We start from the raw sequence: 22925 nt of genomic DNA, 5'->3' as shown, positions 1-22925 counted from the left end.
TTAAATTCTTTTGTTTTTCTTTCTGACAGTTACTGTCGTCTGAATCGCCTGTGTCCACATTGAATAGTGACGTCACTACTATATGTGTAGAAGGGAGGCAATCATTTCATGATTTTTGGCTAAAAATTGAAGCAGTATTTTATCCTTATATGACATTCAAAATATCAGCGCGGTCACCTGACCTGACAGTCACTTTCGCTTGGTCACGTGTCAAAAAGGTTGAAAATGTTTTTGATAGTCAAAATATCTTTTTCTCGGGTAATGGGATTTTATCATTGTAGACAAAAGTGAGGTATAATAAACTGTTACGATAGATAGCAACAAGAGGAAATGCAGAAGACATAGCACAAGAACCATAAATCTGTCAAAAATAATTTTTATGCCCCCGGCATCTACTGATGCGGGAGGCACATAGTGATTGTCCTGTCCATCCGTTCGTTCGTCAGTCCATACAAGGTTAACCAAATGGGACCGTTTCGTCTAGCATCAGTACCCCTTACTAGAATGACTTGATACTAATGCAGATGTAACCTGTGACCATTCCTCATCTTCAGACATCACCTGACCTCAGTTTGACCTTGACCTCATTTTGGACTTTGGCTGCTTTATATGGGCCATCTCTCGGTTAACCAAATGGGACCGTTTCATCTAGCATCTATACCCCTTACTAGAATGACCTGATACTAATGCAGATGTAACCTGTGACCATTCCTCATCTTCGGACATCACCTGACCTCAGTTTGTCCTTGACCTTGACCTCATTTTGGACTTAGGTTGCCTTATATGGGCCATCTCTTGGTTAACCAAATGGGACCGTTTCGTCTAGCATCAATACCGCTTACAAGAATGAATTGATACTAATACAGATGTAACCTGTGACACCTCCTCATCTTCAAACATCACCTGACCTCAGTTTGACCTTGACCTTGATCTCATTTTGGACTTAGGTTGCTTTATATGGGCCATCTCTTGGTTAACCAAATGGTACCGTTTCGTCTAGCATCAATACCGCTTACAAGAATGAATTGATACTAATACAGATGTAACCTGTGACCATTCCTCATCTTCAAACATCATCTGACCTCAGTTTGACCTTGACCTCGTTTTGGACTTAGGTTGCTTTGTATCGACAAGGATGCCACTGGGGGCATCAAGCGTTTATTGAACGCAGCTCCTTGTTTAATTATATTCCTTGTTGTACTGAACCTGAGGACCAAATTAAAGAAGAAGGTTGTTGTTTTTTTCCATAAAAGGTAATGACATCTCTAAAACTGCTCTTGTGATTATGTCTCTCACACTGCTCTTGTTTTTACAGACTGATTGATTGTTTCCTAGTGGATAGTGCTGTGACCTCACTCTCAATGTCACCTACATACGATTTCCTTGCCACATGTCACCTGGATGATGTTGGGGTTTACCTCTGGGCAAACAAAACACTGTTTTCACATGTGCCACTCACAGCTCTGCCAGCAAACTATGAACCACAGATAATTGAAATGCCATCAACAAGAAGACATACTGCAGGTATGTATTCCTTCATTTGCAGAGGTGTTTCAACCAAAATGTTAGTTGAGCCACAGAATATGTACAAATGACATAAAAGTTACTGTGAATATTTTGCCTTCTGCTGCAAGAAATTTTAATGTGCAGTGACAAAATTGTCCATTGACATTGTATTGTTTGCTTTGCATAAAGTTCCTTATTTCACAGGGGGCTAAATATACCGAATGTAAGTGTAGGTTCAATCCTTTCTGTTTATTATTATGCCCCCCTTCGAAGAAGGAGGGGTATATTGTTTTGCAGATGTCGGTCGGTCTATCGGTCCGTCGGTAGGTTGGTTGGTCGGTCGGTCGGAATGTAGACCAATCTGTTTTCGGATGAGAACTCAAGAACGCTTGGGCCTAGGATCATGAAAGTTGATAGGGGGGTTGATCATCACCAGCAGATGACCCCTATTAATTTTGAGGTCTGTATGTCAAAGGTCAAGGTCACAGTGACCCTGAATAGTTAAACGGTTTCCGGATGACACTTGGGCTTAGGATCATGAAAGTTGATAGGGAGGTTGGTCATGACCAGCAGATGACCCCAATTGATTTTGAGGTCAGTATGTTAAAGGTCAAGGTCACAGTGACCCTGAACAGTTAAACGGTTTCTGGATGATAACTCAAGAACGCTTAGGCCTAGGGTCATGAAAGTTTATAGGGAGGTTGGTCATGACCAGCAGATGACCCCTATTGATTTTGAGGTCAGTATGTCAAAGGCCAAGGACACAGTGACCAGGAACAGGAAAATGGTTTCCTGGCAATAACTCAAGAATGCTTGGGCCTAATGTCAAGAAAATTGATAGTGAGGTTGGTCATGACCAGCAGATGACCCCTATTAATTTTGAGGTCAAAGGTCAAGGTCACATTGGCCAGGAACAGTTAAACGGTTTCTGATCTTTTTGTCCAAAACCACAGGGCCTTGGGCTTTGATATTTGGTATGTAGCAAAATCTAGTGGTCCTCTACCAAGATTGTTCAGATTATTTCCCTGGGGTCAAATATGGCCCCACCCCGGGGGTCACATGGTTTACATAGAATTATATAGGAAAAAACTTTGAAAAACCTCTTGTCCAAAACCACAGGGCCTAGGGCTTTGATATTTTGTATATGCCATCATCTAGTGGTCCTCTACTAAGATTGTTCAAATTATTCCTCTAGGGTCAAATATGGCCCCGCCCTGGGCGTCACATGGTTTATATAGACTTATATAGGGAAATACTTTGAAAATCTTCTTGACCAAACCACAAAGACTAGGGCTTTGATATTTGTAATGTAGCATCATCTAGTGGTTCTCTACCAAGTTTGTTCAAATTATCCCTCTAGGGTCAAATATGGCCCTGCCCCGGGGTCACATGGTTCATAAAGACTTGTATAGGGAAAAACTTAGAATCTTCATGTCCATAACCTACATCATTCAAATTTTGACCACATGTATAGTTTTGAGTGGCAAGATGAAGCTTGACACGAGTTAACCTTGATCTTGACCTAGTGACCTACTTTCACATTTCTGTAGCTACAGCCTTCAAATTTGGACCACATGCATAGGTTTGTGTACCGAAACAAACTTTGACCTTGTTATTGACCTAGTGACCTACTTTCACTTTTTTGAAGCTACAGACTTCAAATTTAGGCCACATGCTTAGTTTTGTGTTTCGAAATAAAATATGACCTTGATTTTGACCTAGTGACCTTCCTTCACATTTCTCATGCTACAGCCTTCAAATTTGAACCACAAGCATAGTTTTGTGTACCAAAATGAACTTTGATCTTGAGATTGACCTAGTGACCTACTTCCACATTTCTGAAGGTACAGGCTTCAAATTTGGACCACATGCACAGTTTTGTGTTTCGAAATAAAATTTGACCTTGATTTTGACCGAGTGACCTACTTTCACATTTCTCAAGCTACAGCCTTCAAATTTGAACCACATGCATAGTTTTGTGTACCGAAATGAACTTTGATCTTAAGATTGACCTAGTGACCTACTTTCACATTTCTGAAGGTACAGGATTCAAATTTGGATCACATGCATAGTTTTGAGTACCGAAATAAAATTTGACCTTGATTTTGACCTAGTGACCTACTTTCACATTTCTCAAACTACAGCCTTCAAATTTGAACCCCATGCATAGTTTTGTGTACAGAAGTGAACTTTGATCTTGAGATTGACCTAGTGACCTTTCACATTTCTGAAGCTACAACTTTAAATTTTGACTGCATGCATATTTTTTTGTTCTGAAATTTGACATTGATTTTTACCTAATACCTACTTTCACATTTCTCAAGCTACAGCCTCCAGATTTGAAGCACTTGCATAGTTCTGTCTACTGAAATGAACTTTGACCTTGAAATTGATCTAGTGTCCTTCTTTCACATTTCTCAAGCCACAGCTGTCAAATTTGGACCACATGCACAGTGTTTTGTACCGATACGAAATTTGACCTTGATTTTGACCTTGAGCTAGTCTTGAAATTTGGAATATTCAAAAATGGCTCAGTGGTGGGCACCAAGATCACTCTGTGATCTCTTGTTAGGTTAATAGGTTAAAGGTCAAGGTCAGATTGAACCAGAACGGTAGAACTTTTGTTTACAGTGAGCATATAATTTCAGTTCCTTGTGCAATAACTGATTGCATCAAGGGGGGCATTTCGTGTTCGACAAGCTCTTGTTTCAATATAGTTAAAAGCATAAAAGATACAACATTGACATTAATATAAAGATAAAAATTAGAGTAAAACAATGCAGAAATTGCAAAAAGAATATTGAAACACTTTACATTGTCTATCACAATACTATGAAAAATGGCAGAAGAATATACCGGTACCAGGTACATAATATTGGAAAAGTTTGTTAGTACAGTAGTATGCAAGACATAGATAAATAATTAACAATTTCATTAATACATTTGAAATGTAGTGTAAATCATATACTAACAAACAAAACATGTGTTGAATAGACATACAACAATATCACACTTTTAGACAACAAACAGTAGGAATATATGATACAGTGATCATAACTTTCTTGTGCATCATGTAACACTTTTACATGAAATTTTGGTTTTGTCATAAAGGGATATATCCTTGGTACACATAACAGTACAACAATATCACACCTTTAGACACCAAACAGTAGGAATTTTACAGGAAATAAGAAACTGGTTTTGTCATTAAAGTGTAATATCCTTGGTACACAAAACATTTATCTTTCATTTACTTCCACATGCATTCACTTACAGCTGAGAGTGTCGATGAAGAAGCCCAGGATGAGGAGGAGGAATTTATCCGAGCCGAGTTCAAATCTGCGGAGCAGATCAGTCATGAGTTAGTGACACTTTCTCTTCTGCCAAATTCAAGATGGCAGAATCTGCTTAACTTAGATATAATCAAGGTATTTGTATCTAAGATTTCTTTAATTTATTACCAGACAGGAGAATTTTTTAGGTAGTTTTAGATCATCTTTGAAGCAGAATTTTGTTGTGGAACTTGAATAAAGAACATTTAGCTAAAATTTCATGAATCTGCAGTGTTCATTTTATGAAAATTATTTGACAATACAGTGGATAGACAAGAGCAGTATTTGCCAAAAATGTTTTAATCTAGGTTTTGGTTAAATCATGCAAGTAAAACACTGTAACGTAGCATTAAGATAGTTCAAACTCTGTTAGGTTTGTTTTCCATTTTTTGTGCAATTTAAAAAAAACATTTTCTTCCAAATTTCTTGTGATAAAATCTGATACTATAGTTTTTTACCAGCATACTGAAGGTGTATACTGTATAAAAGTATATAAATTTCTGTTTGTTTTCAAAGCAAAGAAACAAACCTAAAGAGCCACCTAAGGCCCCCAAGGCAGCTCCATTCTTCCTACCAACTGTGGCAGGCCTGGAACCAAAGTTTGCTGTTGATGAAGATGCCAGTAAAAAAGAAGCTAAGGTATTACAATATTTCAACACTTGATAAGTAATCACAAAACTTCAGCACTTAGGGACAGATATTCAATAACCTGTTAGCCATTCTGGTAACAGTGACTTTTGATACTGAAAATAGTTTCCAATAGATAACTGGATTTCACTTCGGCCTATGCTCTATATACATCATACAGTGATTGCCTATGATCATCAGATGACGTCTATCTAATTGAGGGTCAGTATGTGAAAGGTCTAGGTTACTGACAGTAATACTGAAATGGCTTCCATTAAATAATTGGAGGAGAACATTTGGGCATAGAGCCTTAATAAAGTGATTGCCCGTGTTCATTACATGAACTCTACCTTTGTTTTGAGAGCCAGTAGGTGCAAGGTCAATGTCACTGAATTTGTTGGAGAACATTTAGGCATACAGTCCTCATACAGTGATTGCCTCTGGTTATCATTTCAGAGAATCATAGTTCATAGGTCACTAAACTTTTTAGCTATTGTGACCACTCAATGTCCGTCGTCCGTCGTTCGTCGTCCGTCCAACATTTCCTAAAAAAATCTTCTTCTTGAAAACCACTGGGCAGAATTACACCAAACTTCACAGGAATGATCCTTGGGAGGCCCCCTTTTCAAAATTGTTCAAAGAATTGAATTCCATGCAGAACTCTGGTTGCCATGGCAACCGAAAGGAAAAACTTTAAAAATCTTCTTGTCCAAAACCACAGGGCCTAGGGCTTTGATATCTGGTGTGTAGCATCATCTAGTGGTCCTCTACCAAAATTGTTCAAATTATCCCCCTAGGGTCAAATATGGCCCAGCCCCGGGGGTCACATGGTTTATATAGACTTATATAGGGAAAACTTTGAAAATCTTCTTGTACAAAACCACATGGCCTAGGGCTTTGATATTTGGTATGTAGCATCATCTAGTGGTCCTCTACCAAGATTGTTCAAATTATCCCCCTAGGGTCAAATATGGCCCCGCCCCGGGGGTCACATGGTTTATATAGAGTTATATAGGGAAAACTTTAAAAATCTTCTTGTACAAAACCACATGGCCTAGGGCTTTGATATTTGGTATGTAGCATCATCTAGTGGTCCTCTACCAAGACTGTTCAAATTATCCCCCTAGGGTCAAATATGGCCCCGCCCCGGGGGTCACATGGTTTATATAGAGTTATATAGGGAAAACTTTGAAAATCTTCTTGTACAAAACCACATGGCTTAGGGCTTTGATATTTGGTATGTAGCATCATCAAGTGGTCCTCTACCAAAATTATTCAAATTATCCCCCTAGGGTCAAATATGGCCCTGCCCCGGGGGTCACATGGTTTATATAGAGTTATATAGGGAAAACTTTAAAAATCTTCTTGTACAAAACCACATGGCCTAGGGCTTTGATATTTGGTATGTAGCATCATCTAGTGGTCCTCTACCAAGACTGTTCAAATTATCCCCCTAGGGTCAAATATGGCCCCGCCCCGGGGGTCACATGGTTTATATAGAGTTATATAGGGAAAACTTTGAAAATCTTCTTGTACAAAACCACATGGCTTAGGGCTTTGATATTTGGTATGTAGCATCATCAAGTGGTCCTCTACCAAAATTATTCAAATTATCCCCCTAGGGTCAAATATGGCCCTGCCCCGGGGGTCACATGGTTTATATAGACTTATATAGGGAAAACTTTGAAAATCTTCTTGTACAAAACCACGTGGCCTAGGGCTTTGATATTTGGTATGTAGCATTATCTAGTGGTCCTCTACCAAGATTGTTCAAATTATCCCCCTAGGGTCAAATATGGCCCCGCACCGAGGGTCACATGGTTTATATAGAGTTATATAGGGAAAACTTTGAAAATCTTCTTGTACAAAACCACATGGCCTAGGGCTTTGATATTTGGTATGTAGCATCATCTAGTGGTCCTCTACCAAGATTGTTCAAATTATCCCCCTAGGGTCAAATATGGCCCCGCCATGGGGGTCGCAAGTTTTACATAGACTTATATAGGAAAAAAAGTTTAAAAATCTTCTTGTCTGAAACCACAACTCTTAGACCATTGATATTTGGTTTGTAGCATTGTCTTATGGTCCTCAACCAAAATTGTTCAAATTGTACCCCTGGGGTGAAAAGAGGCCCTGCCCTGGGGTCCCAAGTTTTATATAGACTTACATAGGAAAAAGCTTTAAAAATCTTCTTGTCAGAAACCATACGACCTAGGCTTTTGATATTTGGTATGATGCATTGTCTAGTAGTCCTCTACCACAATTGTTCAAATTATGCCCCTGGGATTAAAAGAGGCCCCACCCTGGGGTCACTTAGTTATTATGTGAGTTATATAGGAAAAATACTTAAAAAATCATCTGATCCTATTTCCATGACTATCTAATTATCCCCCGCCGATGAAATCGGGAGGGGGGTATTGAAATGGCGTTGTCCGTCCGTCAGTCCGTCAGTCCGTCCGTCCGTCCGTCCGCAGCCATTTCTCAGTAACTACTTGGTAGAATTTCATGAAACTTGAAATAAACATGAACCAACATACTGCGATGATGCCCGTCAAGTTTTTTTTTTGATTGGTCAATTTCCCTCAGAGTTATTGCCCTTGATTTAATAAAAAATGTCCGTCTGCAGCTATTTCTCAGTAACTAACAGGTAGAATTTCATCAAATTTGAAGTAGACATGAACCAAGATACTGTGCTGATGCCCGTCAAGTTTTTTTTTTGATAGGTCAATTTCCGTCAGAGTTATTGCCCTTGATTTAATGAAAAATGTCCGTCTGCAGCCATTTCTCAGTAACTAGCAGGTAGAATTTCATCAAACTTGAAACAGACATGAACCAAGATACTGCGACGATGCCCTTCAAGGTTTTTTTCGATTGGTCAATTTTCCATATAGTTATTGCCCTTTAATTGTTTAAAAATCCACAGATCTGTACATAACAAACCAACCAATTGGAAGAATTTCATTAAACTTCTTTCATTCTTTTCCATGAACATTTATTATAAACATGTGATGTTGTGTACCTACACCTGGTCACCACCTTACCTTGGTCCCCCCCCCCCCCCCCCCCCCCCCCCCCCCCCCCCCACCATTTTTTTTTTTTTTTTTTTTTTCATTTTTCATTTTCTATCAATATTTATAATCAACATGTAAACTGTTGTGTCCTCTCCCCCCCCCCCCCCCCCAGCCCCACCCAAACAAACCATTCATTTTCTTTTAATTTGATTTTGACTAATGAAATTATTTGCTTCTTGGTAACATTCTTAACTTTTTGCTGGATATATTTTTTTGCCGTTCCTCAACTCTGACCCTTTCGGCGGGGGATTCCAATTCATCGAATTTGCTTGTTATAATTACCTGATGACCCCAAGTAATATGATGTCACTTGATTGTGACCTTGACCTACTTTCTTGTTTTTTAAGATACAGCCTTGAAATATTGATGACTTACACAGTTTTGCACACAAATCGTAAAACTGAATTTCATTAACCATGAATATGACCTACTGACTTTCTTAATATTTTATCATCAGTTTGACATTTGAATCATGTAGGTCCTATTACTCAGGTGAGCGATCCAGGGTCATGATGACCCTCTTGTTGTTTTTTTTTAGTCATTTATTTAAAGATTAAGAGCACAGTGACCATGACATTGATAATGGTTTCAGATCAGTATCTGAAAATACTTGGGCTTACAAACTTCATAGGATTTGCTGTTGGTCAGTTGATAAAGCCTGTTGTTGTGAGAGTTGGTATATCAAAGGTCCAAGTCACCTGTAGACTAAAACTTTTTCAGCACAATAATGCTTTGACAGAATTTATAGCATGATTGCCAATATCCTTTTATTGCCAAAGGTCACAGTGACATTGAGACTTGAAACAGTTTTCACTAAATATAGGCATGTGGGTATGATTACCTGTGGTCAGTAAGTGGGGGTTATTGGGTCAAAGGTCACAGCAACCAATGCTTGGAATAACAGCAGCAGGGTCAAAGTTCAGCATTACAAACCTGGTTATCTCTGACATGTCACCATGAAGGACAAACTTATTTTCTAAGTGGCCCATGTTAGAAATTTTGTATATCATAAATAAGTCTTCATTATACGTCAATAAGAGAAGCTAAAAATGAATAATAATCTGTACTCTTCAGTCAAAGTTGGAGGCAGGAAATCTCATGCCATTGTGTACATTAGGACAGCTGTTGAAGGAAGGCAACTCAAGTAAAAATTGTAAGTAACAAAGTTATTGCATGGTAAGTACTAGCAATTAGTTTAAGTCATTCCGATTGAAAATAGGGGGAGGTATTATTAGTTACACTGTTTGTTGGTGACAGGATATTGGAGATACGCTGTTGAGGAAATCCATATCAGGTGAGAGCAAAGATGATGTGTCACATCCTAAGCTCAATGGTCAAGGTCAAACTTAGAGATCAAAGATTTAAGGTCATTTTTGTTGTCTGCTTTTCATGCATGTATGGGTATGTAAATACCGTGGGACCAACATTTACCATAACAAGACAGTGTGTTGAGTTCAAGACCAATACCTCTTTCTCAAAGGACAAAGCCACACTTAGAGGTCAAAGATTTATCATTTTTATGCCCCTGGGCATATAGTGCTTGAGCTGTCAGTCTGTTTGTCCGTTCAGAGGAACCAGATTTTACCGTTTCATGTACAGCACACATTAATGACCCGATTCATTTCATACTCGCACTCAGCAGTCCTTGTGGCAAGACCTACAAACTGACCTATATATAGATGACCTTATTCCTCTTATAACCTTAGCTTTCAAACTTAAAACCTTTAAAAACACATTTTATACTCCTACAGCCCCACAAATGACCCAGTTCAGTTAAAACTCACATTCATTAAACCTTTTAACAAGATCTACAAGGCCTTCATGTAACCTCCACCTTCAAACTTAAAACCTCACACTGCCAGACCAGAGTTATGGCCCTTGACTTAGTCAAATTATGCACAAAAAGGGCCTTAGTTTGTGTCACATGTATCTCAAAAAGTATTTGACCCAGGCATTACAGGAATATTATTCAGCATGTGAAGTTGAGCATCTGGGGTTTTGTTAGAGATATCACTCTGCAGGACCAGAGTTATGGCCCTTGACTTAGTAAAAAAATGCATAAATAGGCAAAAAAAATTGTGTCACACATATCTCAAAAAGTATTTGACCAAGGCTTATTAAACATAAGAATATTCAGTATGAAAAGTTGTACATCTGTGATTATGTTCAGGATTTCTAGGAGTCAGACCAGAGTTATGACCTTTGATTGTCAAAAATATGTATAAAGGGGATACAAGTTTGTGTTGCATATATATCAAAAAATATTTGACTTAGAGTCATGAAACATTTGGGAAATGTTTTATACCGTGTGAAGTTATGCACCTGGTGTTCTGTTTGGTATTTCACTCAACCAGATCAGAGTTGGTGAAAACGTTTGAGTAGCATGTATCTTTAAAAAATATTACACCTATAGTCATGAAACCATGTAGAATATTATCCAGCATGTGAAATTGTGCTTCTGAGTTTTTTTTTATTATTTCGCTTTGCAAAACCAGGGTTATGGCCCTTGACTAAGTCAAAAAATAAAAGTTTGTGTCCCATGTATCTCAAAATGTACTTGACTTAGAGAGTCAAAAGACATTAGAGGATTGTAATATAGCATGACTGTAAAGTAGTGCACCTGGTTTCACTCAGCTAGGCCAGAGTTATGGTCTTTTATTTTGTGAAAAGGGAACTTAAAGTGCATAAAAGTTTGTGTTGCATATATCTCAAAGAGTCATGAAACAGTGTACAGTAACAGGAGTTCGGGACCGCTTTATCCTATGGTCACACATTTAGTTCTTGATTTCTCTGTAAATGTTAAATGTTATACATCATCTAATGGTAATAGAGCACTAAATTATGAAAATATCTTGATAAAATTTGAATTTATCGTGGAAAACAATTTTGGTAGAGTATATTTCATTGTAAATTTCAGCCATTTTTGACACGCACAAAAAATTCAATTTTGACTTTGTTGATTAATTGTAATAAAACTGCCAAGCTCTTTTAGTTATCATAAAAGTAACTTTCTCTTGTAAAGTTGTCTTAAGTGGCAAAGAAAGAGGTAGCAGTCCAGGAGACTGTTAGAATAAAATGTAACTTATCTGGGTCTTGCAAAATTCATAAAAATACCTAGGTACAGATTTGATAGGTCAGATAGCTTTGCAAATTTGGTTCATGATTACTTGCTTTTTTTTTGTGGAAAAAATGTTTTAAGAAATCATTTATATCATTTCTTTAACATCATTAACTTTAACCAGAGTACATTTGCCATTATTCTTATATCTTATTTTCCCAGATGATAAAGTATTGGAGTACATGAAGACTCTCGGTCCGTCGGCTGTTGATATAGAGATTCGCTCCCTGGCACCGGAGATGGGAGGCTCAGTACCAGTCATGTGCAGTTTCCTACAGTTTGTGCAGTCAGTCCTTGATACCAACAAGAACTTTGAAATAATTCAAGCCTATTTAGGATTGTTTCTAAAGGTATTACAAGATTCAGCTTTTTCCTCATTTAGTTCTGTTCTGTTCAAATAGATGTTAAGTAGACTTTTGATTGTCCTGGACTCCATGACAAGATTTTGCTGTATGAAGTTTTCATTGGACTTTAAGATAGACAGTAAAAAGGCATTTTTCTTTTGTACATGCAGGGCAAAAAAAAATTCTAAGCAGCACCTCATCAGGATGACTTGCTTTCAGAGTCAGTATATTAATGTGACATGTTAAGCCACTAGATACATATCATGTTGTCATAGGATAAAGTGATATATATTACAACATTCTTTGATGGGTTTAAAGCGGTCCACAACTTTTTTACCAAAACAGAAAAAAGTGCCAGAAATATAGAAAGAAACAGAAATAGGTTAATGATTTATCGCTAAAAAGGTACTGGTTCTAAAATGAATTACACGTTTTCTTTTTTTCTGCAGGTACATAGTGATATATTATCTAGTGAGCCAGAGCTGGTAAAACAACTGGAAAAGTTGTCAGCACTACAGTCTAGTTCATGGTGTGCAGTTCAGGACTTATTTAATCAAACATTATGCCTAGTGAACTACCTTAGAACTGCAGTGATATGACACAGATATATGCAGTAAAAGAAATAAGTGCAAAACTTGTATATTTTATTAGTCCATGATTTTGGATGTATTCTGGATTTGTCTGAAATTTTTCAGAGTAAATTTGTTTAAATTCCACTGGAAGTTGAGTAAAGTTTGATATCAACAGGATTTTTATACTGCCATATAGAAAGTGTATGGGGACTATATTGGAGTCACACATGTCCTTCCTGCAGTCTGTTTGTCTGCCGATCATGTCCAATCCATATTTTCATAAAGGAAATCTCTACAGGGTTTCAGTCATTCAGATTCAATAAAATTTGCTTAAACATTCACAAAATTGTTCTTCTTTTCATTTTAATCCCAAAACCTTGAAGAGTGATTTTAAAATCTGCATGATAACAGCAACAGTGGCTGTCGCCAACATGCTCTTAACTGACGTCACAGGAATTTTTTACAATTTGAGCGTCATCGTGACCCTCTTGTTTTTGTTAGCTCACATGTCACAAAGTGACAATGTGAGCTTTTGTGATCACGCAGCGTCCGTCGTACGTGCGTCCGTGTGTGCGTAAACTTCTGCTTGTGACCACTAGAGGTCACATTTTTCATGGGATCTTTATGAAAGTTGGTCAGAATGTTTATCTTGATGATATCTAGGTCAGGTTTGAAACTGGGTCAACTGCGATCAAAAACTACGTCAGTAGGTCTAAAAATAGAAAAACCTTGTGACCTCTCTAGAGGCCATACTTTTCAATGGATCTTCATGAAAGTTATTCAGAATGTTTACCTTGATGATATCTAGGTCAGGTTCGAAACTGGGTCACGTGCCATGAAAAACTAGGTCAGTAGGTCAAATAATAAAAAAACCTTGTGACCTCTCTAGAGGCCATATTTTTCATTGGATCTGTATGAAAGTTGGTCAGAATGTTCATCTTGATGATTTCTAGGCCAGGTTCGAAACTGGGTCAACTGCGGTCAAAAACTAGGTCAATAGGTCTAAAAATAGAAAAACCTTGTGACCTCTCTAGAGGCCATACTTGTGAATGGATCTTCATGAAAATTGGTCAGAATGTTCATCTTGATGATATCTAGATCAAGTTCGAAACTGGGTCACATGCCGTCAATAACTAGGTCAGTAGGTCAAATAACAAAAAAACCTTGTGACCTCTCTAGAGGCCATATTTTTTATGGGATCTGTATGAAAATTGGTCAGAATTTTTATCTTGATAATATCTAGGTCAGGTTCGAAACTGGTTCAACTGTGGTCAAAAACTAGGTCAGTAGGTCTAAAAATAGAAAAACCTTGTGACCTCTCTAGAGGCCATACTTTTCAATGGATCTTCATGAAAGTAAGTCAGAATGTTCACCTTGATGATATCTAGGTCTTGTTCGAAACTTGGTCACGTGTTTTTAATAACTAGGTCAGTAGGTCAAATAACAAAAAAGCCTTGTGACCTCTATAGAGGCCATATTTTTCATGGGATCTATATGAAAATTGGTCTGAATGTTCATCTTGATGATATCTAGGTCAGGTTTGAAACTGGGTCAACTGCAGTCAAAAACTAGGTCAGTAGGTCTAAAAATAGAAAAACCTTGTGACCTCTCTAGAGGCCATACTTGTGAATGGATCTTCATGAAAATTGGTCAGAATGTTCACCTTGATGATATCTAGGTCAATTTCGAAACTGGGTCACGTGCCGTCAATAACCAGGTCAGGTCAAATAATAAAAAATCTTGTGACCTCTCTAGAGGCCATATTTTTCAGTGGATCTTCATGAAAATTGGTTAGAATTTTTATCTTGATGATATCTAGGTCAGATTCAATACTGGGTCACATGAGCTCAAAAACTAGGTCACAATGTCAAATAATAGAAAAAAACGACATCATACTCGGTTTAAAACTGGGTCATGTGGGGACAGGTGAGCGATTCAGGACCATCATGGTCCTCTTGTTGTGTTTAACATCACACTGACAGTTGGCAACTTTCAAGGTTTTCATGGTAGAGGAAGACCCCAGGTGCCCCTCCGGGCATTAATTCATCATGGGCAGGCACTTGGGGTAGAACCACTGACATATTGTAAGCCAGCTGGATGGCTTCCTCAAATGAAGAATTCTTACAATCGCTCGGACACTGAGGCCCCCTTAAATGATTATCAGGAGGGCCAAGATAACCCTATATTGCTCACCAGTTTTAAAATTCAAAGAGGTTCTTACAAGAAAAAAATCTGCTAAATAACTGAAAATAGGCATGCAAATTCTAAGATTTTCGAATTTTGCCATGGAATCATATAAGGAAAACTAGACCCATCCATAGAAACCACGTTTTTTCAAATAAAGATGGCTTTAGCAACTTGCGCAGGTTTAATTTACTCGGATAGCAACATTTTTTAGCTCACCTGTCACAAAGTGACAAGGTGAGCTTTTGTGATCGCGCGGTGTCCGTCGTCCGTCCGTGCGTCAGTGCGTGCGTCCGTCCGTCCGTCCGTAAACTTTTGCTTGTGACCACTCTAGAGGTCACATTTTTCATGGGATCTTTATGAAAGTTGGTCAGAATGTTCATCTTGGTGATATCTAGGTCAAATTCGAAACTGGGTCACGTGCCTTCAAAAACTAGGTCAGTAGGTCTAAAAATAGAAAAACCTTGTGACCTCTCTAGAGGCCATATATTTCACAAGATCTTCATGAAAATTGGTCAGAATGTTCACCTTGATGATATCTAGGTCAAGTTCGAAACTGGGTCACGTGCCTTCAAAAACTAGGTTAGTAGGTCTAAAAATAGAAAAACCTTGTGACCTCTCTAGAGGCCATATATTTCACAAGATCTTCATGAAAATTGGTCAGAACGTTTACCTTGATGATATCTAGGTCAAGTTTCAAACTGGGTCACGTGCCATCAAAAACTAGGTCAGTAGGTCAAATAATAGAAAAACCTTGTGACCTCTCTAAAGGCCATATTTTTCATGGGATCTGTATGAAAATTAGTCTGAGTGTTCACCTTGATGATATCTAGGTCAGGTTCGAAACTGGGTCACATGCGGTCAAAAACTAGGTCAGTAGGTCTAAAAATAGAAAACCCGTGTGACCTCTCAAGAGGCCATATATTTCATGAGATCTTCATGAAAATTGGTCAGAATGTTCATCTTGATGATATCTAGGTCAAGTTCGAAAGTGGGTCACGTGCCATCAAAAACTAGGTCAGTAGGTCAAATAATAGAAAAACCTTGTGACCTCTCTAGAGGCCATATTTTTCATGGGATCTGTATGAAAGTTGGTCTGAATGATCATCTTGATGATATCTAGGTCAAGTTCGAAAGTGGGTCGCGTGCCTTTAAAAACTAGGTCAGTAGGTCAGATAATAGAAAAACCTTGTGACCTCTCTAAAGGCCATATTTTTCACGGGATCTGTATGAAAATTGGTCTGATTGTTCATCTTGATGATATCTAGGTCAAGTTCGAAACTGGGTCAACTGTGGTCAAAAACTAGGTCAGTAGGTCTAAAAATAGAAAAACCTTGTGACCTCTCTAGAGGCCATACTTGTTAATGGATCTTCATGAAAATTGGTCAGAATGTTCACCTTGATGATATCTAGGTCAGGTTTGAAACTGGGTCACGTGCCTTAAAAAACTAGGTCAGTAGGTTAAATAATAATAAAAACCTTGTGACCTCTCTAGAGGCCATACTTTTCATGGGATCTGTATGGAAGTTGGTCTGAATGTTCATCTTGATGATATCTAGGTTTGAAACTGGGTCACGTGCGGTAAAAAACTAGGTCAGTAGGTCTAAAATTATTAAAATTTTTGACCTCTCTAGAGGCCATATTTTTCAATGGATCTTCATGAAAATTGATCTGAATGTTCACCTTGATGATAGCTAGGTCAGTTTCGAAACCGGGTCACGTGCGGTCAGAAACTAGGCCAGTAGGTATAAAAATAGAAAAACTTTGTGACAGCTCTAGAGGCCATATTTTTCATGAGATCTTCATGAAAATTAGTGAGAATGTTCACCTTGATGATATCTAGGTAAAGTTCAAAACAGGGTCACGTACCTTCGAAAACTAGGTCAATAGGTCAAATAATAGAAAAACCTTGTTACCTCTCTAGAGACCATATTTTTCAATGGATCTTCATGAAAATTGGTCAGAATTTTTAATTTTTATCTTGATAATACCTAGGTCAAGTTCAAAACTAAGTCACTATGTCAAATAATAGAAAAAACGACGTCGTACTCAAAACTGGGTCATGTGGGAAGAGGTGAGCGATTCAGGACCATCATGGTCCTCTTGTTTCATATACAAATGGCTTTTAAAAAATGGTAGTGACTTACTAGTACCAAAGGAACATTTCTGTGAAACTAATTCATAGTTGGGACATGTGATTTAGGAGAAAATGGAATTTGAACTTTACTATTTTTAGCTCTGGTGGCCATTTTTTGACAAATCAAAATATTACAATCTTAGTAGATGGTCACCCAAAGAACATTTGTGTCAAATTATTCAGAATGGCACCAACAGTTTTAACAAGAAAATTTTGTAAGGTTTCAATATGGTGGCCATGTTTTTGATGATTCAGAATAATTATAACAATCTTAGTAGAGGGTCTCCAGTTAAACGTTCTTATATAATTATTTCAATATTAACCCAGCAGAAACTGTTTCCGACAGTAAGATTTCTTTTATTTTATGCTTTTCCATGAAATACTGGAATTTATTATATACATACTAATGAATTATCTAGAAATATTGATGAAATAAAATGCATATTTTAATCTTTTCTCTGCATTTGAACATATTTTCTGTATTTTCACTGCTTTTCCAGAACTATTTTACTATCCTTGGGGAGTGATTTCTGGATCATTTGAAGAAAAGTTTGTATATGAATAATAAAATAAACTATTTCTCTGTCTTGAAAAAGTCAAGATATATAATTTAAAATGATTACTGTCAACCTATGATAAATTTTACGCGGTATATATACGAGTTCACAGCATTTAAAATAGAAAAAAGGAAACTCCACAGGTTGCTCAACAATTTTGCAGGCTTGGTATGATTGAGCCTGTTCTCTTCACCACTCAGAAAATAAATACACCAAAAATATGTTGTAACAATCGTGAACTGCGAGTTGTACGCACCTCGAATAGCTACACTTTCATGTTTTACATCTTCGTTGATGCTGTAATGGTAATGTATTTCATTTATTTCTAAAACAAGATTGACTTAGGCAGCACAAAAAGGGTGTTGTTGTCGCTATTTCTAAATGTAAAAACAATTGCTGAGATAATTCGGTGTTTGAATTCATATGACCCATGAAAATAGACATAGTTAAAAAAACAAAACAACTAAGATTGTAATGCCTACAGTTTTGTTAATTTGATTATCAGCAAATTATTCAAAAATAAACAACTAAACAATGAAAACATCAGTTTTTATCGAAACTCCCTTTGCACGTGCAGCTACGCATTTATTTGCCATTGATTTGTGCCACCACGTGCATGTCAGCTTATTCATTGGATCACCAAGACAACGTGCCTGGATCACGCGGCATGCCGTCGAAATGTCCTTGAAAATAATCAAACAACTGTTTGGGCTTAAAATTCGAATAGCCTTAATTTCTCCATATTGCGCGAAAATGGATTTTAATGTTTCCGGGTCGTATTTCGGTAACTTCCGTTTGAGTTGCCATCTTACGATTATGGTGGTTAAAGGATATTGTAGCTGTTGGTTGCTGTAGAATCCTTGCATAGCTTTTCTTGTCCAGCTTGGTCTGGTGCTGAAAGCAGTTCATATATCATAATACAAAACAGGACCGAAAGAACTTTTTTTAACACATTTAGAGAATGAATATTTAAAACTAATGAAAAATATTTTACTATCTAGTTGGTCAGATACAAGGAATGGATTCTATAATATAAATTTATTATATGTGCAAGAGTCGAGGGTGATTGCAAGATAGATACAAGCAATATTGAATGCATACGGTTTGGTGTAAAACGAATACAAAGAGAAATACAATGTAATTTATTAAAATAAAAACTGGAATTCAATACTTTCCCGTAGATAAAATAGTGATAGGAAAACTTTCTTCCTACGCACCCTTCTAACCTAATTTTAGGCACGTGTTCCTTCTGAACCCTGTATATCCGTGGCGGAGGAATATTCACTCGTTCTTTTATAATATGCATAAGGTTTTCGTAACACATACACTTCATGCCAGCTCGATCAGGGTATTCCACTGTAGGCGGGACTGCCAAATACAGAAACATTCATGTAAAATCGCTGTTAGTTTAGCTAGTTTAGTTTATACTAATTTGTTTTAGCTCGATTGTGATGAAAGCTTCAAGCTTATTATAACCACTCAGGAGTCCGCTTCCTGGAAAAACCAGTACTGGTGTCATATGAGAAGTCATGGTCGTGACCCAAGTGGGGCTCAAACCCACGACCACCGGATTGAGCGTTGACTTAGTCTTCAATGACTCCCATTATGTGAATATCACAATGTTCGTTGTCTTCAAAGTGAGTAGTCTTGCAAACAGTCAAACGCACGACCCTATACGGTTAACATGGAAGATGCATACAGGGCAAAATAACAGAATTAGCAATTACTTTAGTTTGAGTTTTCTCAGTATGTAATGAAGTTTGGAGAAAAAAAAGAACCATGATTGAGGTAATTCTGCACGTTTGATAAACCGGAAGAAATGGTGTAACGTCATTTATCCAGAAAACGTAGAAAAAGCCTTGAATCGGCGTACGGAAAATGAAAAATTTTTTACAAAGGAAAACATTGCTATCAAAAGGGCACGTTAAAAAAATTTCCAAAGATGTTTTAAAAATTTTTCCCTTTTTAAAATGGGCTTTTTTTCCCTTTTTTAATTTAAATTTCCATGCTAAAAACCCTTTTAAAGCGAAAGGGATTTCTACATTTTTTTCACCATATATAGACCAATTTTATTTACCCGACTCCAAATTTTAAAAATTGCTTTTGAAGAAAAAAATCTTTTCGCAAAAAATGTGTTTAAAAATTGTGATTTTCCACTTTAAAACCCGTACTTTTGGGGTTATTTTTTTTTGTTTCAGAAAATTAGCAAAAAAAAAATCGAACACACGCCCCTACAGTACCCTTTTTTTTTCCCCCGGTTTTTTAAACCCAAAACCCTAAATTTTTTAAAAATTTTGGGGGGGGGAATTTTTAAAATTCTATATTTTTAAAAAACATTTAAATTAAAAAGTGAAGAAACTCCCTAAAATTAGGGTTTACGCTAAAAGGGGGGTTCCCAAAGAAAAAAAGTTTTTGCAGTAAGTCGTAGGGATTAATAATTTTCCTAGTATGGCTTTCTAATTTTTCCCGTACAAACGAAATTTTAGGGTTAGACTTAATAACTCAAAAAGGGGACTTAAAGTTACTAACTTTTTTCAGGATTTTGGGAAAAATTCTCATAGGGGCTTAGTAACCCCTATGTAATTTTTATAAAAAAAAAGGTAACCCCTTATACGCATGATTTTTAATAAAACCCTTGCCCCACAATTCTTTAAACCCTTTTCATCCTAGGTCACAGTATAAGTTAGTAAAATTGTTTTGGGCTTTCGAACATTTGGAAAATTTCCGAAAAAATTTTTAAAAAATTTATCACGGTAAAAAAAACACTAAAAAATTTTAAAAAAATTGCAATTTAAAAGAAAAATTAAATGCAACCAGAAAATTTTGTGGGGATGCTTTTTTTTTCCCTTTTGGAGATGGGGAAAAATTGTTTTTTCGCCCCCTTTGGGTTTTAAAGGACATGCCCCCAGAATTTAAGTCAAAATTGGGAAATTTTTCCCAGTTTTTCCGGTGGCAGAAAAAAAACCATAAAATTTTCCCCCTTTTTGTTAGTTTTTTCCCGGGGACAGCGGAACAATGGTTAGAACCCGGGCTAAACCCCGGGCCCCAAAGCTGGCCTGAATGGTTTTCAAACCGGCTGCCACAGTCTCCAATCCGGGGAAACCCACCCTGGTGACAAAATTTTTCCCGATTTTGTTTAAAAGGGCCATTTTTTGAAAAGAAACTTCCCAAAAAAAATGGCATTTAAAATTTTTTCCTTCAAAAATTGTTTCTCGTTTTTTTTTTTTCAGGGGCCCAGACCCGGGCAAAATAATTCCCCCCGGGAAACGTTTTCCCCACAACTCTGGCTCCTCCCAAATTTTTTATTTAAAAGGGGGTTTTAAGTTTTGTCAAAAAAGGGAGCGGTGGGAAGGCCCCCCCTAACTTGAATAAAATTTTTGGGCTTTCCTGTGAGGGGTTTTGGTTGAGAGGCAAAAGGGGTTTGGCCCCCCTTAAAAACCGGTTTAGTGATTTTTTTAAAAGGGACTTTGTATGTGTTTTTTGGGAAAGAATTCCAAAAGGGTTTTGGAAAAGGGCCCTCCCTTTAATGCCCTGAAAGAAGAAAAAGAAAAAAAATTTTTGACTAATTAAAATTTTAAGAGCATTTTTAACCTGTTTAAAATAAAGCTGTTGACCCTTTTCCCATTGCTTTTTTTTTACCCTTCCTGCGCACATCGGGGTCATCAAAGTCCTTGGTTTGAAGAACCAGCCCAATAAAAAAAAATTTGGGTTGATTGTAAAACTTTATGCTATACAAAACACAAAAAATTTCGATGGGCCAATCGGAAACTTTTTTCAATCAAGTGGTAAAAAATACTTCGCCCAACAGTTAGGCATATACTCCCAATCTTACCTTTTTTAAAAAGGGGCCGCTGCCTTTTAACCCAAAATTCCCCACGGGTTTTACATCCGCCCCAGGGCCCGGGGGCGGTATAAACACAACTTTTTTTGAACTAAAAAAGGCCCCTTTTGGGGAAAAGCATTTCCCCCAAAACCCGGATAAAACAACGCCCGTCTGCAAATTCCCAGATTTTTTTTCCCATTTGCCGCCCCTTTTCCCAAAAGGTTTTTTGGGGGAAACGAAAAAATTTGGTTCAAAATTTAGGGCTAGAAACTGTTTAAAAAACAAAGCCCTTTTTGTTGCTAGGGCCAAGCTTTTTTCGTATTTGACTTTCATTTGGTAAAAACTTTCGCCCGAAACGTTATTCTTTTTAAATTACATAAACGGGTTTTCCCTATTGTTTCCCCCCGGTTTGGGCTGAAAAATTTTTCCGAAAATTTAAATGATTTCTTTTCTTTGGGGTTTTTAAAAATTTAGTAAAAATATAAAAAAAGTCGAAGTAGCTAGGTTTTGGGAAAAAGCCAATATAAACCAAATTTTGGGTTTCCCTAAAAAAACTTTCCATTTCTTTGTCCAAAAAATTTTTGAAAATTTAAAACTTTTTCAAGGTTGATATCAAGAAAACCCTTGTTATCAAACCCTAAAAAAAAGCCCGGTTTTGGTATATTTTTTAATCAAACGGTTGGAACCCTTGTCTTTACGTAAAGCAAAATTTAAATTGAATTAAACCCCAATCCAAAAGAAACAGTTTTAAAAGGTAAAATAAATTGCCCCTGGACAAAAGAAGGGAGGGTTTTTGGCCAAAAAGAATAAAAAAGGGAAGGGGTTTTTTGGAAATTTAAAGGGGTTTACTTTTAAGTTTTTAAAAAAATTTTAAAATGTTTTTAAAATCTCCCGGTATTCGAGTTTTTTTTTCGTTATTTTAAATTTTACCAAAAATTTTTATGATGAAAAAAAAAAATTTGCAAAAGGGGGGAGTTTGAAAAAACAAATATTAAGGACATTAGTTGTCCCCCCTCTTTTTCCTCTCCCGCGTTTAACAATTTTTTAAAATAAAATTTTTAAAAAATTCCCATTCGTATTTTTTTAAAGGTTTAAAAGGGGTCCCCAACGGGGGGGAAATTTAAACCCAAAAAATGAGGGGAATTTTTTTAAAGGTTTTTGGAATTTTTTGAATAAATTGCCCCCAAACCCTTCCCAGAAATTTAGAAACTTAAAAATTTTGTATTAAAGTATTGCGGGCCCAAATTTTTTTTTAAAAAAAAATGAAAAAAATGGGTTTGCAGAAAGCGAAAATAAATTATTATTGTTTAAAAAAAAAAAAATCGGGTTTTAATTTTGGGCCCTTTGGGAAAAATTCTATATTTTCGCGAGGTGCAGATTTTTTAAGTACCTGCAGGGGTTTTACATCCTTTAAAGAATGCAGATGAAAATGAAAAAAGGGGGCTTCGTTTTTTTCATGGGGTTAGGTTTGGTTGGGGGGAATAAAAATTGAAAGGAAAATAACTATTAAGGGGGCATAGTATAAAATATCCTAAAAATATAGGCGTAAGTCCACTAAGATAACTTGAAAGTTTTTTTTTACGGGCTTTTTGTCCTTTTAGAAAAAATTTAAGCTTTTTTGTATATTTTAAAAAAGGCCCATAACTCCAGGATT

The 22925-nt window shown here is 36.9% G+C and overlaps 2 protein-coding genes across 3 annotated transcripts; one reads left to right on the top strand and one right to left on the bottom strand.

Annotated features, from left to right (window-relative positions):
- The first annotated feature begins 1299 nt into the window (after window positions 1–1299).
- Window positions 1300–12910, top strand: LOC128555615 (WD repeat-containing protein 36-like). The gene is made up of 6 exons (XM_053538437.1): window positions 1300–1524; window positions 4783–4934; window positions 5355–5477; window positions 9611–9689; window positions 11817–12004; window positions 12448–12910. Exons 1-6 carry the CDS (start codon window positions 1362–1364, stop codon window positions 12595–12597), a joined length of 855 nt encoding a protein of 284 aa, XP_053394412.1. The 5' UTR covers window positions 1300–1361; the 3' UTR covers window positions 12598–12910.
- Window positions 12911–17917: 5007 nt separating this feature from the next.
- LOC123524848 (testis expressed protein 56-like) lies at window positions 17918–18850 on the bottom strand. Of its 2 annotated transcripts, none has more exons than XM_053538435.1 (2): window positions 18666–18850; window positions 17918–18342 (listed from the first exon to the last, which is right to left on the bottom strand). In XM_053538435.1, the coding sequence occupies exons 1-2, from the start codon at window positions 18833–18835 to the stop codon at window positions 17976–17978; spliced, it is 537 nt and encodes a 178-aa protein (XP_053394410.1). In that variant the 5' UTR covers window positions 18836–18850; the 3' UTR covers window positions 17918–17975. The 2 variants fall into 2 exon arrangements, with proteins under 2 accessions (XP_053394410.1, XP_053394411.1); XM_053538436.1 differs by having other exon boundaries at window positions 18675–18850.
- Window positions 18851–22925: the final 4075 nt, after the last annotated feature.

Source organism: Mercenaria mercenaria, chromosome 3 (genome assembly GCF_021730395.1).
Source record: "Mercenaria mercenaria strain notata chromosome 3, MADL_Memer_1, whole genome shotgun sequence".
Classification (NCBI taxonomy): Eukaryota; Metazoa; Mollusca; class Bivalvia; order Venerida; family Veneridae; genus Mercenaria; species Mercenaria mercenaria.
The sequence above is the reverse complement of the archived record's forward strand: the minus strand, read 5'-3'. Positions and strand labels throughout refer to the sequence as shown.